We start from the raw sequence: 16,523 nt of genomic DNA, 5'->3' as shown, positions 1-16,523 counted from the left end.
ATAAATAAAAAGGCAAGGAAAATCAGTGGATAAATTAATAAATTCCTTTAGTGAATATATGCACTATTATACAGTGATCATGAGAAAGTGGATATTAGTCTAAACACGCCAGAACCATGAGTTACATCTGAGATGATAAAAACAAGCCAAGAAATAATGCAACATTCAGTAACAACGAATCCTTAAACAGATTTTATTACAAAAATATAGTATTAATAATACAAAGGCATATATACATGGTTACAAAATTATTGTGTCTGTAAACAAATTTCAACATTTGAATTATTCAGAACTATATAATGATAAACATACAATCACGTGTTTATGATTAAATAACACATTTATTGTCTGCAAAGTGTGACATCGTTTTTTTACAGTTCTAATAATGTGTGAGATATTAAACCGGCTTAAAAAGCGTAGACCATCCCGACGGCCAGAACCACGAACACACCGAGCAGCGTCCGCAGGAACCGAGGCACCAGAGACGAGCTCCGCAGCGCTTCACACACTCCTCCATCTGAAGAACATCAGCAACACTTACAACACCGCAGACCAGAGTCATAACATCTGTGTGTGTGTGTGTGTGAGAGAGTGAGAGAGCGTGCATGTGAGCGAGTGTGTGTGTGTGTGTGTGTGTGTGTGTGTGTGTGTGTGTGTGTGTGTGTGTGTGAGAGAGTGAGTGTGAGCGTGCATGTGTGTGTGAGTGAGTGTGTGTGTGTGTGTGTGTGTGTGAGAGAGAGATTGAGAGAGCGTGTGTGTGTGTGTGTGTGTGTGTGTGAGTGAGTGTGTGTGTGTGTGTGTGTGTGTTTTACCTGTTGTTGTTGTTGTTGTTGTTGTTGTGTTCTGCTTGTGTTGTGTGTGTCTCTGCCTCACTTCATTCTCTGTGTCTGAGACGCAGCTCAGTGATTCCTGCAGCTCGTTAAACACCTGAACAACACAAACAGAGCGATCAGCAGTGGTCTTCAGCGGCTGGTTAATGAGTGTAACGAGCGGGAGCGCTCTCTCACCTGGATGTTGAGCTGGAAGGCGTCGAGGGCCTCCTGCAGCACGCCGCTCCGCTGCTCCTCCGTCAGCTCCACGCTGTTCATGCGGCTCCTGTACAGCTGCTTGAAGAGGTTTGGGCTGCTGACGCCCGGAAACGAGAAAAAGGACAAGCCCTCCCCGCTCTTCAGCCCAAGAGACTTCTGCGTGATGCGGCCCAGCACCTGCCCGCCCGACAGGTCGCCCAGATAGCGTGTGTAAGCGTGAGCCAGCAGATACTCCGGGTGATCTCGACCCACCTGAGACACAAGCGTTTCCAGTCAAGTCAAGTCACCTTAATTCATATAGCGCTTTTACAATACAGATTGTGTCAAAGCACTTAACAGTATCAAATTGGAGGATAGAGTGTCAGTAATGTATAATGATAAGATTAAACACTCAATTTTCAGTTAAAGGCATTTCATTATTGAATTCAGAGATGTCATTGTCTAGCTCAGTTTAGTTTAAATAGTATCTGTGCAATCAAATCGACGATAATCGCTAGAAATGAAGTGTCCCCAACTGAGCAAGCCAGAGGCGACAGCGGCAAGGAACCAAAACTCCCTCCGAGACAGAATGGAGGAAAAAACCTTGGGAGGAACCAGACTCAGTCGGGGGGCCAGTTCTCCTCTGACCAGACCAAACCCGCAGTTCAGTTCCAACCGCAGCCGTGTCAGATTGTGTAAAGGGCTTATCTGATTCCCGTGGTCTCGTCCCGATGGAGCATGTTAATTTATAATCAATGACCTACGACATGCTAACAGCGCCTCAGATCATCTACAATAGAGTCCTGCTCCGCTGAGATCACTCTCAGACATTACAGGAATAGAAAAAATGAAAATGTGCTGAAACTGTGCTCACAATCAGGCCGTCTGAGATCTGGAGAAATGTGTCATTACATCAATGGATGCTCTGCAGTGAATGGGTGCCGTCAGAATGAGAGTCTGATAAAACATCACAATAATCCACAGCACTCCAGTCCATCAGTTAACATCTGGAGAAGACAAAAGCTGAAACACATCCAGCATTAAGACGTTTTGAACTCAAATATGTTAACTGATGGACTGGAGTGCTGTGGATTATTGTGGTGTTTTTAAAAACCTGGTGAAGAAACACACTCATCCTGATCTCAGATGAACTGAGGATGAGAACAATTTCAGCATATTGTCATTTTGAGTCAACTATTGCATGATGGTATGATGAAACTAACGATCATAAGTCTCGGTCAGTGCCAATAATCTAAAATCAGCCAGATATGGATGGATTAATTGTTCCTTGTATGGATCAGTTGTTTTGTAGATGTTCACCTCTCTCAGTCTCTGTGCGTATCTCAGCGTCGCGGCCGGCACCGTGATCTTCTCCCTCCAGCTCTGGCCGTAGAAATACTCCAGGTCTTTCCCGATGGACTCCAGTCGGGCCAGTTCCTGTGGGAAGTAAATGGGTGCCACGGCATGATGGGAAGCGTTTGTGTCCAGCGCCTCCTCCAGCGCCTCGTAGATCTTATACAGCGAACACAAGAGCAGCTGGAACACAGAGCAGAAGAAACCAGGTGAGATTCCACAGCGACTCTAAAACTCTAACATCGAAGCGCAGCTCACTACCTGATACTGCTGCAGGGACACACGTCCTCTCTGGTAGCTCAGCATCAGCTCCGTGTTCTCCGCTCGCACGTGAACCTCTTTAGTCACAGCTTTGATCTGCTCTGATAGTTCACTGCCAGAGAAACAAACACAGATTCACTCAACATGAAACACCCAATCAGCTGAGGAGACAGTCATAACATCCACTGACCACAGATAGATAGATAGATAGATAGATAGATAGATAGATAGATAGATAGATAGATAGATAGATAGATAGATAGATCACCTGTCCATAATCGCTGTCTGTGTGTGTTTCTTCTCCATGGCTCTGGTGAAGATGCTGAGGATCTGGTGTGTGTCGCTCCTCAGCGGTTCTCCTGAAGATCTGGAGATCTGGACTCACTCCGCCGCTCTTTATACTCACTCCTCGCTCGCTCCGCCTGGGAGAGAGAGAAACAGGAAGTCAGCAGATCAGCAGAACTCAAACAAAGAGAGAGAGAGAGACACAGAGACACAGAGAGAGAGAGAGAGAGGAGGAGCAGCAGCAGCTAAACATGACGAGACACATTCAGCAGGAGAGAGAGAGAGAGAGAGAGAGAGAGAGAGAGATGGGGAAAACATGACTGGGGAAGAATTCAGTCACATGATGGCCTGAGCTGTGAAAGTGGGATATATATGTGTCTGTGTGTTATCCAGTGATCAATAATAATCTGAAGCACGAGGACATTTCTGTGATGAATGATCACGATCGGCTCTAAAACCCCTGTAATCAGAGTCAGACGGAAAGAACATTATAACAGAGCGAGAGTCTCGGCTGTGAACAGCGTGATTTGTTGGCTGTGATTCGCTGAGCAGCGATAAGAAGCGTGAGTCAGCAGCAGAGATGAAGAAACCGTGAGTCAGCGCAAACACACTAAACATGACTCCACACAACCTGAACTCTGAACCCCTCTGTGTGTGATCGAGTCCCTCAGTGTACACACACACACACACACACACACACACACACACTTGTTTGTTTTAGTGGTTTACGGGGACTCTCCATAGGCGTAATGGTTTTTATACTGTACTTACTGTATGTGCTATTGTCCTACACCAACCCTACACCTAAACCTACCCCTTACAGGAGACTACAGGCATTTTTAGATTAAAAAAAAACAGTATTTAGTATGTTTTTTAAGCCTTTTGAATTATGGGGACATAGGCAGTGTCCTCATAACCACCTTCACATTGTAATACCTCTGTCATACCCATGTTATTATGCACATTTTGTCCCGTAAACCACAAAACCAGTACACACACACACAACACACACTCTCTCACACACACACACACACACACACTCTCTCACACACACACACACACACACACACACACACACACACACACACACACACACACACACACACACACACACACTCTCTCACACACACACACACACACACACACACACACACTCTCACACACACACACACACACACACACACACACACACACACACTCACACACACACACACACACACACACACACACACACTCTCTCACACACACACACACACACACACACTCTCACACACACACACACACACACGGGTCACAGGAAGAGTGGGATACCTATAGACTCGATCACAGATATAGACTCTGATTCCGTTTCTGAATCAGTGATTGATCAGGACTCGGTTCAGCGCTATCGATCTTTTGTCAGTCAGGGCTGTTGAATCTTTTCGGCAAAGTAAATCAGTGTCACTGAAACGGTGTCAGAGAAATCCACGGTTATGCAACATATCCATATATTTAGTTCAGGAGAATATTGTTTGTAAGGTACATCACCTCACCTGTGTGTGTGTTATTTCAGGGTAATGTTGCACGCGCTGCGCCTCATTCATGAAAGACGAACAGTGTAAATCGTTCGTAAAACTATTTTATTTATCTAACAGCAGCGATTTATATATGAAAGAATTATTAAATAATTGTCACAGATCGTTCCGCCTGTCCGCTGGAGGCGCGCGAGATGACGTCACACGCTCGAACAGTCGCGCGAGAAACTGACCTCGCAGCGCAGAGCCAAGATGGCGGCAGCAGACGCTTGATACTCGATGAAGGTAATAAACGCAAATTATGTTTGAATGAATGAAGTTACATTTTATCGCGGTTGTATGCGTCTGTAACGGTTTGTTTCTCAGATGAGCGCGCTTCGGTTTATCCGAAATGAACCGCGAATCACTAGTAGCGTTATAAGTGTTGCCGATTAGCGTGTTAGCATAGAAGATAACAACAACAACACAAACACGTTCAAACTCACTCAAATACACACTGAAACACATGCGCACGTTTATACATATTTATATACCCACTGAGACTCACAAACACACACATGTAAATACACAACCACACGCACCAAAAACACAACGTGCTGTAAATTCAGTTGCAGTTGCAAGAAGTTATGAACCCTTTAAACAGCTGTCAATCATCACTGAAAACTACAGTCGTTTGTGTGTTATTAGTTTAGCCAGGAAGATCAGACCATAGTTTGTAAGTAATCATTGTAGATATATGTGACCCTGCAGCACAGAAGCAGTCATAAGCAGCAGGTATATCTGCAGCAATAGCCAACAATACATTGTATGGGTCAAAATTATCCATTTTTCTTTTATGCCAAAAATCATTAGGATATTAAGTAAAGATCATGTTCCATGAAGATATTTTGTACATTTCCTACTGTAAATATATCAAAACTTCATTTTTGATTAGTAATATGCATTGCTAAGGACTTCATTTGGACAACTTTAAAGGCGATTTTCTCAATATTTTGATTTTTTTGCACCCTCAGATTCCAGATTTTCAAATATTGTCCTATACTAGCTAACCATACATCAATGGAAAGCTTATTCATTCAGCTTTCAGATGATGTAGAAAGCTCAATTCTGAAAAACTGACACTTAAGACTGATTTTGTGGTCCAGGGTCACATATGTTCAGAGGGTTCACAAACTTATGAAAAGTGAAAGTGACATGTTACAGGCGATCTTATTCATGCCCTTTTATCCTGTGTGTGTGTGTGTGTGTGTGTGTGTGTAGATGGAGGGTGAGGTGAGTCTGGTCGCCGGCCGCAGTCAGAGAGAAAAGAGAAGATCCTACAAAGATCTGCTGAGAGAAGAAGAGATCATCGATGCAGAGGTGCGCAAGACCTCCAAGAAATGGCTCAAGGTACATCTTCATCATCATCATCTTCATCACAGAGATCAGTGCATGTGTGTTGTGTAGAAACTGAACTCTGCTCTCCACAGGACGCTGATGCCTTTTACACCGGCGGTGAGCTTCAGAAGAAGAAGCACTATGAGGATCATTTCTACAGAGGTGTGTGTCTCGAGTGGTTTCTGTAGAGTGAGTGCCTGCATTTCAGTTCTAGAAGTTAGGGATGCACCGAAATTAAAATTCTTGGCCAAAACCAAACAAAATGAAACTCTCGGCCAAATACTGAACATGGTTTTTCGTGTTTTGTCCCCATGTATTTTGCCAGTTTTTTCACTGTTGCGTAAATTAAATAGCCAAAATGTGCTATTTACTGGGGTTTTTTCTTGCTTTTCAAAGAAAAAAAATCAATTACAAAACAGCCATTTAAAAAATATTTAACACTGAACATTTTTTAACATTCAAGCAGACATTACAGCAACAAAGCACAATTTAACTTAAAATGGATGACTTGTATCAGGCATGTGATTGACTAAAGACAAAAAAAGAAGGAAAACTGGACACTTTGAGCAGCGAATCAGCATCTTAGAATGATTTCTGAAGATCATGTGACACTGAAGACTGGAGTAATGATGCTGAAAATACAGCTGCGCATCACAGAAATACATTACAGTTTAACACACATTCACATAGAAAACATTAATTTAAAATTGTAATAAAATTTCACAATATTGCTGTTTTTGTATTTTATTACTGTACAAATAAATGCAGACTTGCTGATCAGAAGAGACTTCTTTTAAAACATTAGAAAATATATATAATGTGTGTGTATATATTACAGATCCCAATTTGAACACTATGTGTGAATGTTATAATAAATGTATTAATAGAGCTGTTGTAATTATTATTATTATCATCATCATCGTCATACTTTTTATTTTACAGAACAACAGTAAAATTACATTACTAACATTTATGAATGTTGGAGTTCAGAATGTTCAGAAACCCGCCGGAAGATCTCAGAGCTTCTTTTTGTTGACAACAGCAGGTTTATAAATGATTCTCACTATTAATTCAGGAAGATATTTGTCGCATGGATCACATCGTCTCATCCATGCCTTGTAAAAATTCATAACATTAACATAACATTCTTCTCTCCGTTTATTTAATTGTTTTAAGGCCATTTGGCGATGTCCGTCATCATACAGCCACGGCTTCCTCTTCTCATCAGAGACATGTGACGCAGTGCTGGAGTCTCTCTCTAATGATGTTTGTCTTTCTCTGACAGTTTTAAATGCTGCTGACGTGTTTGCTGCATTATAAAGAGTGCACGCCTCTCACGCAAACGCTGGTTGCTATTTGATCACATCACCAAAAGTATCATTGTTCGCTACAATTTATTCAGTCTTTTCCCTTGTTTGATCAAACACCGAAAGAGCTTTTTTTGCTATTTTTGGCCAAACTATTGAAGCCCTTCATTTTCTCCTTCTGAGATCAAACCTATGGAAGCCCGTTTCTGCCACTGAATAAAAAATAAAAAAGGTAATTGTGACTTTTTATCTCATAATCACAATTCTGAGAACATTCTGAGAACTCTCTCCCCCCAAAACTGCACTTTAACTCGCAATTTTGAGTTTATATCTCACAATTCTGAGAAAAAAAGTCACAATTCTGAGAAAAAAAGTCACAGTTACCTTTTTAATTTTTTATTCAGTGGCGTAAACGGGCTTCCAGACAAACCAGTGCAGGATGAATTGCTAGATTATTACATTTAATCCTAAATGTGTTTGTAAATCACACAGACGAGGTTGTGTTAGTGTTGAGCTGTTCATGTGTCTCTGGTGCAGATCATCACAGCAGCTCCGGATCTCATCACAAGAAGAAGAAGCGCTCGCTCCTGACGCTCCCGGACGCGGCGGGCTCGCCTCAGACGGCCGTGACGGCGATGGGTCTCCTGCAGGCCATCACCTCTCCCACCACCGAGGCGCCGTACCCCTCGAAGGACTCCAGAAAGCAGCCGCGGGTGGTGCGCGAGGGGCTGCCGGTGGTGGGCGAGGAGGTGGAGCTGGAAGGTGAGGAGACGCTCACAACATCAGGAACACTGGAGGAGTCAGTGTTTTCATGCTGTAATATTTATGTGGAATGATGCTTGTGGAGCCCTGCGGTTTGATGCCTGCATTTTTAGTGTAAAACCAGTTAAAGCTTGAATGAAGTCATCTGTTAAAGTGCCCCTATCATGGGTTTTTGAAAAGTATCTTTCATGCAGTGTGTAACTGAATGAAAACATCCTGCAAAGTTTTAAATCTGAAAGTGCACCGTGTATAAAGTTATTGTCTCTCAAAAGAAAGAGTCGACTCTGAATCATTGAGTTGTTTTTAAAATGAATCCCAAGCCGTTTCATATTGACCTCAACATGAAACATTAGCATATTGCCGCCTGATTTTCGTGTTGGTCTGAATGAAAATGCAAATCCATTCTTTGCCACTAGGTGCCGCTGTTAGAGGGGTAAAAATAGCTGTTTCCCTGGTAACGCTGTACACAAAGCAGCACTAAATGAATTCGACCAATCACCGCAGATTAGTGTCACGCAAAGGAAGGGTTTGGATTGCATCGCATGCGTGTCAGCCTGTTGTTGGAGACTCCCAAAACCAAAATATGAACCTTTCATAACCCATAATAGGAGCACTTTAAAGCAAAGCGAGTTGTGTATTTTCGTGACTTTGGAGCCCCCGCAGTGAGAAGAGTGTAGTTCACTGCTAAATACTGTGGATTGCTGTGCATTTGTTGCTGCTGTCTCGTAGAAGTTTATAGCGCTCGCTCACACACTCCCAGAACAGACGTTTGGGACAGAAACAGAATCCATTGACCTTATTATGAGTCAGTATATCATCAGAACGATATTGCATCCTAAACCGCACAGAGCGTCCTAAAATTAAAGAAGCATTGTTTTCCATGAAAGTATGCATGTACACAATGATTTTGTCCCAAAGTACTTACTTATTCAGCTTATGCTGGTTGAAATAAAAAAAAAAACATCAAAAACAGTGCAAAAACCTTGATGATTTAATTTAATTAGATTTATTTAGATATATATATAAGGTAAAGGACATGGCAGTTTTTCTTATAAAAAAAAAAATCTCTCAACTAAAGGTGTAAAATATACATGTTACATTGCTATAATGTTGAAAGATTAACATTACAACAGAGTCCAAACTATTAAATTCAGCTGCTATTTGTTTTGTTTTTATATATAATAAGTTTCAGATAAAAGCTCTTTTATTTATGTCTTTCCATGGTTGAAACACTTGATTAAACAGTCAAACAGTCTGTCATAACTTAAATATATTGGGTTTCTTCTTCACATATGTATGTGTATATATGTGTGCATATGTGTATACATGTATGTATATATGTATATATATGTGTATAGTAGAAACTTAATTTCCTGTAAAGCTGCTTTGCAGCGATTGTATCGTAAAAAGCGCTATACAAATAAACTTGAATTGAATTACATGAGACATGATACACATCAGTAAGTTGTTCTGATACTTTGTTATTAAAAGTAACAAAGCACATTGCAGTTATTAAATGCGAAGCAGTTTTGTCCATGCATCAGCTGATAGCATCACGGACTAAAAGATCAGTCTTGGAATTTAAGAATCAGTATTGAGATCATTAAAATGGGTCAATCTGATATTGTCGGCCCAGCCCTGTTTGTCTGTTCATGATACGATTCACTGACCTCTAGTGGAGGATCCTGACTCTTCAGTGACATTAATGTACAGTAATAGATGATGAAACACGTGTGTAACGAGTATAAGCTGCAGATCAGTGTTTCTCGGTCAGTTTGTGATGGCTGTAGACCACTTCAAGCTTTGTGTGTTTATAGTGAGTACATTAATAATCCTAACACTGGTGTGTTTAATGGCATCTCGGCTCAGAGGCGCGTCGCAGTGATTTCACAGCAGTCTGCTGATGTTCATCAGGTCATTACGGCGGATGTCACGATGCGGCCGACAGCAGCGGCTCGTCCTCCGCTGACGACAGTGAATGTGGGAAACTCACGATCCACGAATCCTCGTCACACAGCGGCAGCAGGAAGAAGAAGAAGAGCAAGAAGAGCAAGAAAAAGAAGGAGCGCGACCATTCACGTGAGAAGAAACACAGCAGTAAATCAGCCAAGAGAACGGCGGCAGGTACGAACGCAGCGCTTCTGAGCTTCTGTGTGCCGCTCTGACCTGACCTCTGACCTCTGACCTCTCTGTCCTCAGCCAACGGCAGCGCGGAATGGAGCGCTTACACTACAGGCCATCACAGCCACGAGGAGAAGAGGAGGAAGAGAGAGGACGGAGGCAAACGCAAGAGCAAAGACAAGGTGAGGAGAAGCACTGAGACACACGAGCGAAACCCTGGGAGCGTCTCACTGTCTCACTCTGTGTGTGTGTGTGTGTGTGTGCAGAAGAAGAAGGTCTTGACAGCGTATCAGATCTTTTATAAGGAGTACAGAAGCAGCATTCTGGAAGAAGAGCCAGGCCTCGGTGGGTTCATCTTCATCATCATCTTCATCCATCAGCCTGATTGTGTCTCATGTAGATGTTTGATTACAGTTCGTTTGTTTTCCTGATTCATTCAAGGATCTCCTCAAGCATCTCAATCAAAGCTTTGAATCTCTGAATAGATCAGCCAATCAGGTTTAAGCTTGCTGTTTGCAGTTTTCTTTTACAATACGAGTGATGGAACGTGAAAGTACCAGTTCATTCAACCTGAAATTGTTTTCTTACAAACCATAATGTCTGTTTTTGTCATAATAATAATCATTATTTTTAGTAGTAGTTTTAACTGCATAAAAATAAAGGCAAAAATACATTGTTGTAAATTATAATTGTATTGTAAAAGAACAATTAATATTTGATTTTAATTATAATTTTATTTCACAAGTTAGCATACTAATATTTCTGACACAATATCAGGTTGAATTTCCCGCAGAACTGGAGCTGGTTTATTACAGGCTGTCTGTGGAGTGAAATGCTGACGGTTTGTTTCATGTCAGTGTGTTTCTGTGTTTCTTTGAGCTCAGATTTTGGAGATTTGAGCAAAAGACTGGCTGATGCTTGGAAGCAGCTACCGGAGGGAGACAAAGAGGTGTGTGTGTGTGTGAGAGAGAGTGTGTGTGTGTGTGTGTGTGTGTGTGTGTGTGTGTGTGTGTGTGTGTGTGTGAGAGTGAGTGAGTGTGTGTGTGTGTGTGTGAGAGAGAGAGTGAGTGAGTGTGTGTGTGAGTGTGTGTGTGTGTGTGTGTGTGTGTGTGTGTGTGTGTGTGTGTGTGTGTGTGTGTGTGTGTGTGTGTGTGTGTGTGAGTGAGAGTGAGAGTGAGTGTGTGTGTGAGTGAGTGAGTGAGTGAGAGTGAGAGAGTGAGAGTGAGTGAGTGAGTGAGTGTGTGTGTGCGCTGTCACTGATGACGGGCTCATGGTTCTCAGGTGTGGCGAGAGCGATCTCAGTACCTGCAGCGGAAGCAGATGAAGTCTGAGAGCGGCAAACACATCAAGCACGTCAAACAGCAGCACGCGTCCCGAGCGCTCAAGGACAGCGGCAGGGTCAAAGGTCAGCAGCTGTCCGACAGTCAGGTGATGCAGCTCACTGATGTCAGCTGATGTGTTTGGTGTTGGTGTTCAGGGCATCACTCAGGCGTGGCCGTGGCTCCAGCAGGAGGCGCTGTTGTGTTGAAGAGGCAGGAAGCAGCAGTCGCTCCGGCCCAGAACGGATCAGCGCCGCGGCCGGCACACACTGCCACGCTCTCCCCGCTCAGAGACCCAGACGTGGATCCCATCGACGCGGCCGCACACCTGCAGCTGCTGGGAGAGTCTCTGAGTCTGATCGGACGCAGGCTGCAGGAGACTGAGGTGCACAGCACACACACACACACACATCTGGTTTGCTATCCTTGTGGGGACTCTCCATAGGCGTAATGGTTTTTATACTGTACTTACTGTATGTGCTATTGTACTACACCAACCCTACACCTAAACCTACCCCTTACAGGAGACTACAGGCATTTTTAGATTTTCAAAAAAACAGCATTTAGTATGTTTTTTAAGCCTTTTGATTTACGGGGACATAGGCAGTGTCCTCATAACCCACCTTCAAATTGTAATACCTCTGTCATACCCATGTTATTATACACATTTTGTCCCCGTAAACCACAAAAACCAGTACACACACACACACACACACACACACTAGGGATATGCATCTCCATAACTGAGGCCAAAGCGATACGCATAGCCAACAATATGATACATTAAAGATGCATATGAAGCAGCTGTCGATACGATATGATATGATTGACCTGTATTACGATACAGTGCGATCTGATTTCAATTCGATTCAAAACAATGTGATTCAATGCAATGGAAAAACAATATGAAGCTATGCAATTCAGTATGGTACAGATCGCTTTTATTTCTTTGGTTCAGACAGACAGAAATCATAAATGAACTTCAGTGCGTTCTGACGCCTCGGTCTCTGTAGTTTTGGGATACGTCATTCACGCAGCAGCAGTGATGATGAGAAAACACTTGAGAAACAGTTTTGAGAGGAGAAATCAATCTGGGTCATTCCGTGTCAACTCAACCAAATTTGAAAAAATTCCTCGACTCAGTTCCACTCAAATTTTTAGATTTTGATTTGCTAATATTTTTCTGAAGAAACACAGACATGTATAGTGATGAAAGCCAGAAAGGTAACTAGACAAAAGTGCCTCAACTTGACCATTACAGGGCATTTTTAGCACTCTGACAGGTATTTTCTGTGCATATTGTTTTGATAGAGGGAAACAAGATGCATTCCTAGTTTCAACATGACTTATTCTTCAGGCTTTCAGCTGTATACAAAGTGGCTAACTTTTGGTTTTCAGCCACTAAATTAGGTAATATTCAACAATCTGAAAATGAAGCCTCATTGAGATCCCCGTATCTCTGGGACTGAACGATGTAAGGCCTTGAAAATGAAAAATTTATTAAGAACTAGAATCATATTGCAATATCTTTAATACTTCTTAAATTATAGGCATGCAAACTTTGGAAAAAGAATAGTTATGGCCCTCAGACAGGTGTGTTCAATGCAGTTGTTTCGCCAGAAGTAAACGAGATACAGCTCTAGTTTCAACATTATTTGTTCTTCAGACGTTCCTCTTTGAAAGAAAAGAAGTATCATATTTTTGCAAATTGACCCACGTTTAGTTTTTGTTCACTGAAAATGTGTACACTTGAACAATTTACTCCTGGAGCCGTATTGAAATTCCAATATCTCTGGAACCGAACCATATAGGGCCTTAAAAATGAAGAGGCCGAAAGGAAAGTTTGTTAAGACCCAACATCTGAAACGGCATTCAGATATCTCTGATACGTCTTGAGTTACAGGCCTGCAAACTTTGGAGGAAAAACTTGAAAAGTGCTGCTTTCCCGTTTTTGAATGGTCACCATTGGCACATAATGCAACAAAGATTGCTAAAGTCAACATTTTACTAACAGACCGAACAATCTCTGTGTGAAAATAACATCTTTCTGAAGTCATTTTTACCCTCCTGTAATTTGGCTCTGAATCTCAGGTGAAAATTACCATTTTGACCCCCCCTCTACAAAATAGTGGATTACTCCGTAAATATTTATCCACGACATTTAATATTTTGGCTTTCATCACTATACATGTCTTTCTTTAGAAAAAATATTAGCAAAATCTAAAATTTGAGCCGGGGAATTTTTAGAAATTTGATTGATTTGACACGAAATGACCCATCTACATTATAAAATATTGGTCCCAAATTATTGGGCACTTTCTAAATAAATCAGTTTTCTAAATCGCATCGTTAACTTTCATGCTGATGCACTGATGCAAATCAGTTAATCTTACCATCCCTAACACAAACACACACACACACATATATATATATATACAGTGGGTACGGAAAGTATTCAGACCCCCTTAAATTTTTCACTCTTTGTTATATTGCAGCCATTTGCTAAAATCATTTAAGTTCATTTTTTTTCTTCATTAATGTACACACAGCACACCATATTGACAGAAAAACACAGAATTGTTGACATTTTTGCAGATTTATTAAAAAAGAAAAACTGAAATATCACATGGTCTTAAGTATTCAGACCCTTTGCTGTGACACTCATATATTTAACTCAGGTGCTGTCCATTTCTTCTGATCATCCTTGAGATGGTTCTACACCTTCATTTGAGTCCAGCTGTGTTTGATTATACTGATTGGACTTGATTAGGAAAGCCACACACCTGTCTATATAAGACCTTACAGCTCACAGTGCATGTCAGAGCAAACGAGAATCATGAGGTCAAAGGAACTGCCTGAAGAGCTCAGAGACAGAATTGTGGCAAGGCACAGATCCGGCCAAGGTTACAAAAACATTTCTGCGGCACTTAAGGTTCCTAAGAGCACAGTGGCCTCCATAATCCTTAAATGGAAGACGTTTGGGACGACCAGAACCCTTCCTAGAGCTGGCCGTCCGGCCAAACTGAGCTATCGGGGAGAAGAGCCTTGGTGAGAGAGGTAAAGAACCCAAAGATCACTGTGGCTGAGCTCCAGAGATGCAGTCGGGAGATGGGAGAAAGTTGTAGAAAGTCAACCATCACTGCAGCCCTCCACCAGTCGGGGCTTTATGGCAGAGTGGCCCGACGGAAGCCTCTCCTCAGTGCAAGACACATGAAAGCCCGCATGGAGTTTGCTAAAAAACACCTGAAGGACTCCAAGATGGTGAGAAATAAGATTCTCTGGTCTGATGAGACCAAGATGGCCTTAATTCTAAGCGGTATGTGTGGAGAAAACCAGGCACTGCTCATCACCTGTCCAATACAGTCCCAACAGTGAAGCATGGTGGTGGCAGCATCATGCTGTGGGGGTGTTTTTCAGCTGCAGGGACAGGACGACTGGTTGCAATCGAGGGAAAGATGAATGCGGCCAAGTACAGGGATATCCTGGACGAAAACCTTCTCCAGAGTGCTCAGGACCTCAGACTGGGCCGAAGGTTTACCTTCCAACAAGACAATGACCCTAAGCACACAGCTAAAATAACGAAGGAGTGGCTTCACAACAACTCCGTGACTGTTCTTGAATGGCCCAGCCAGAGCCCTGACTTAAACCCAATTGAGCATCTCTGGAGAGACCTAAAATGGCTGTCCACCAACGTTTACCATCCAACCTGACAGAACTGGAGAGGATCTGCAAGGAGGAATGGCAGAGGATCCCCAAATCCAGGTGTGAAAAACTTGTTGCATCTTTCCCAAAAGACTCATGGCTGTATTAGATCAAAAGGGTGCTTCTACTAAATACTGAGCAAAGGGTCTGAATACTTAGGACCATGTAATATTTCAGTTTTCTTTTTAATAAATCTGCAAAATGTCAACAATTCTGTGTTTTTCTGTCAATATGGGGTGCTGTGTGTACATTAATGAGGAAAAAAAATGAACTTAAATGATTTTAGCAAATGGCTGCAATATAACAAAGAGTGAAAAATTTAAGGGGGTATGAATACTTTCCGTACCCACTGTATATATATAAAACACACACACTTGCACAGGCATACACACATACAACACACGCATATAATCTCTGCACAAACATATACAACACACACACACACACATACATATGTAACAGATACACAAACACACACATATAGATTTAATACAGGGTTTTTCAAACCTTTTTATCAGCCTTAACCCTTACACATAAAATATTTACTTGAAGTCTCGAGATTTTAATAAGTGAATATTTCAGTAATATAACTACACACTGGCATGTTAAGGTTCTCTGATGTCAGTTTATGGTCACACTGTTAGTAACCCTATTAAAGTGAATATAAAAAACAGCTACTAGTACTGCTGCTAATGATTTTTATATGTAATTATTATTTTATTAATTATATTATTTACTTTTATTTTCATTTTAAACATTAAGAAAGAAATACAGTGGTGGCCAAAATTATTAGAACACCTGACAGATCTGAAAATATTGATCTTTTTTTGCCTCCAAAACATGATTTCATTTCATGATGAGGAATTATAAAAGCATCTAGAACTGATTTGGCACAGTGGTGAGAAAGTGGCCAGTGTTTGATTTTTGGATCTGTTTCATTAAACACCTGCTGAAGGGGTTGAGTGACCTGTGTGTGTGTGTGTGTGTGTGTGTTTCAGGGGATGGTGACGGTGTCCGGCTCTCTGTCGGTTCTGCTGGACTCGGTCTTGTGTGCTCTGGGTCCGCTGGCCTGTCTCACCACTCAGGTCCCAGAACTCAACAGCTGTCCACATCATGTGCTGGTACTGACCCTTCATGGCTTTAATACATAAACATCAGTATAATCAATAACATCAGCATCAGAAATGACTTGTCCTCTGTGTGTCTGTGATCAGTCAAACACTCTGGACAACATCGCCTACGTGATGCCGGGTTTGTGAAGGACTCGTGCTGATGTCCCGATGGTGCTGCGAGCTGCTCCTCAGCGTCTCCTCCGGCTCTGATCAAACCTTCTAAAGACTTTACGACTCGCGCAGTTTTGCACTGGATGAACTCACACACTTCGACTTTTAACCTGCTTCTTAAACCTGCGCTCCATTTTTATCTGATCTAATGTTGATTTTGTATTTCTGTTGTTTTTCCTCAATAAAATCCATTTTAGTATGTTCTTTTAACTCTGGAGTCGGCCGTTTTTTA

The 16,523-nt window shown here is 42.0% G+C and overlaps 2 protein-coding genes across 2 annotated transcripts; one reads left to right on the top strand and one right to left on the bottom strand.

Moving 5' to 3' along the window:
- Nucleotides 1-177: 177 nt before the first annotated feature.
- LOC131541929 (heme oxygenase-like) lies at nt 178-4,575 on the bottom strand. Its single transcript, XM_058777978.1, has 7 exons — nt 4,439-4,575; nt 2,890-3,043; nt 2,622-2,733; nt 2,328-2,543; nt 1,008-1,280; nt 813-927; nt 178-517 (listed from the first exon to the last, which is right to left on the bottom strand). Exons 2-7 carry the CDS (start codon nt 2,925-2,927, stop codon nt 408-410), a joined length of 864 nt encoding a protein of 287 aa, XP_058633961.1. The 5' UTR covers nt 2,928-3,043; nt 4,439-4,575; the 3' UTR covers nt 178-407.
- On the top strand, nt 4,563-16,501 carry LOC131541927 (HMG box-containing protein 4-like). The gene is made up of 12 exons (XM_058777975.1): nt 4,563-4,705; nt 5,681-5,809; nt 5,890-5,959; nt 7,642-7,866; nt 9,781-9,990; nt 10,066-10,169; nt 10,254-10,332; nt 10,872-10,936; nt 11,269-11,392; nt 11,465-11,691; nt 16,007-16,129; nt 16,223-16,501. Exons 1-12 carry the CDS (start codon nt 4,700-4,702, stop codon nt 16,265-16,267), a joined length of 1,407 nt encoding a protein of 468 aa, XP_058633958.1. The 5' UTR covers nt 4,563-4,699; the 3' UTR covers nt 16,268-16,501.
- Nucleotides 16,502-16,523: the final 22 nt, after the last annotated feature.

This window comes from Onychostoma macrolepis, chromosome 06 (genome assembly GCF_012432095.1).
Source record: "Onychostoma macrolepis isolate SWU-2019 chromosome 06, ASM1243209v1, whole genome shotgun sequence".
Taxonomy (NCBI): domain Eukaryota; kingdom Metazoa; phylum Chordata; class Actinopteri; order Cypriniformes; family Cyprinidae; genus Onychostoma; species Onychostoma macrolepis.
The sequence above is the reverse complement of the archived record's forward strand: the minus strand, read 5'-3'. Positions and strand labels throughout refer to the sequence as shown.

What these genes read in the sequence shown, in the direction of transcription:
- LOC131541929 (XM_058777978.1), bottom strand. Translation starts at nt 2,927, where the DNA reads ATGGAGAAGAAACACACACAGACAGCGATTATGGACAG. An exon ending in CAGACAGCGATTATGGACAG is followed by an intron (nt 2,734 to 2,889) that starts GTGATCTATCTA and finishes TTTCTCTGGCAG; the next exon opens with TGAACTATCAGAGCAGATCA. An exon ending in CCTTCCAGCTCAACATCCAG is followed by an intron (nt 928 to 1,007) that starts GTGAGAGAGCGC and finishes TGTGTTGTTCAG; the next exon opens with GTGTTTAACGAGCTGCAGGA.
- LOC131541927 (XM_058777975.1), top strand. An exon ending in GGACAGCGGCAGGGTCAAAG is followed by an intron (nt 11,393 to 11,464) that starts GTCAGCAGCTGT and finishes GTTGGTGTTCAG; the next exon opens with GGCATCACTCAGGCGTGGCC. An exon ending in GCTGTCCACATCATGTGCTG is followed by an intron (nt 16,130 to 16,222) that starts GTACTGACCCTT and finishes GTCTGTGATCAG; the next exon opens with TCAAACACTCTGGACAACAT.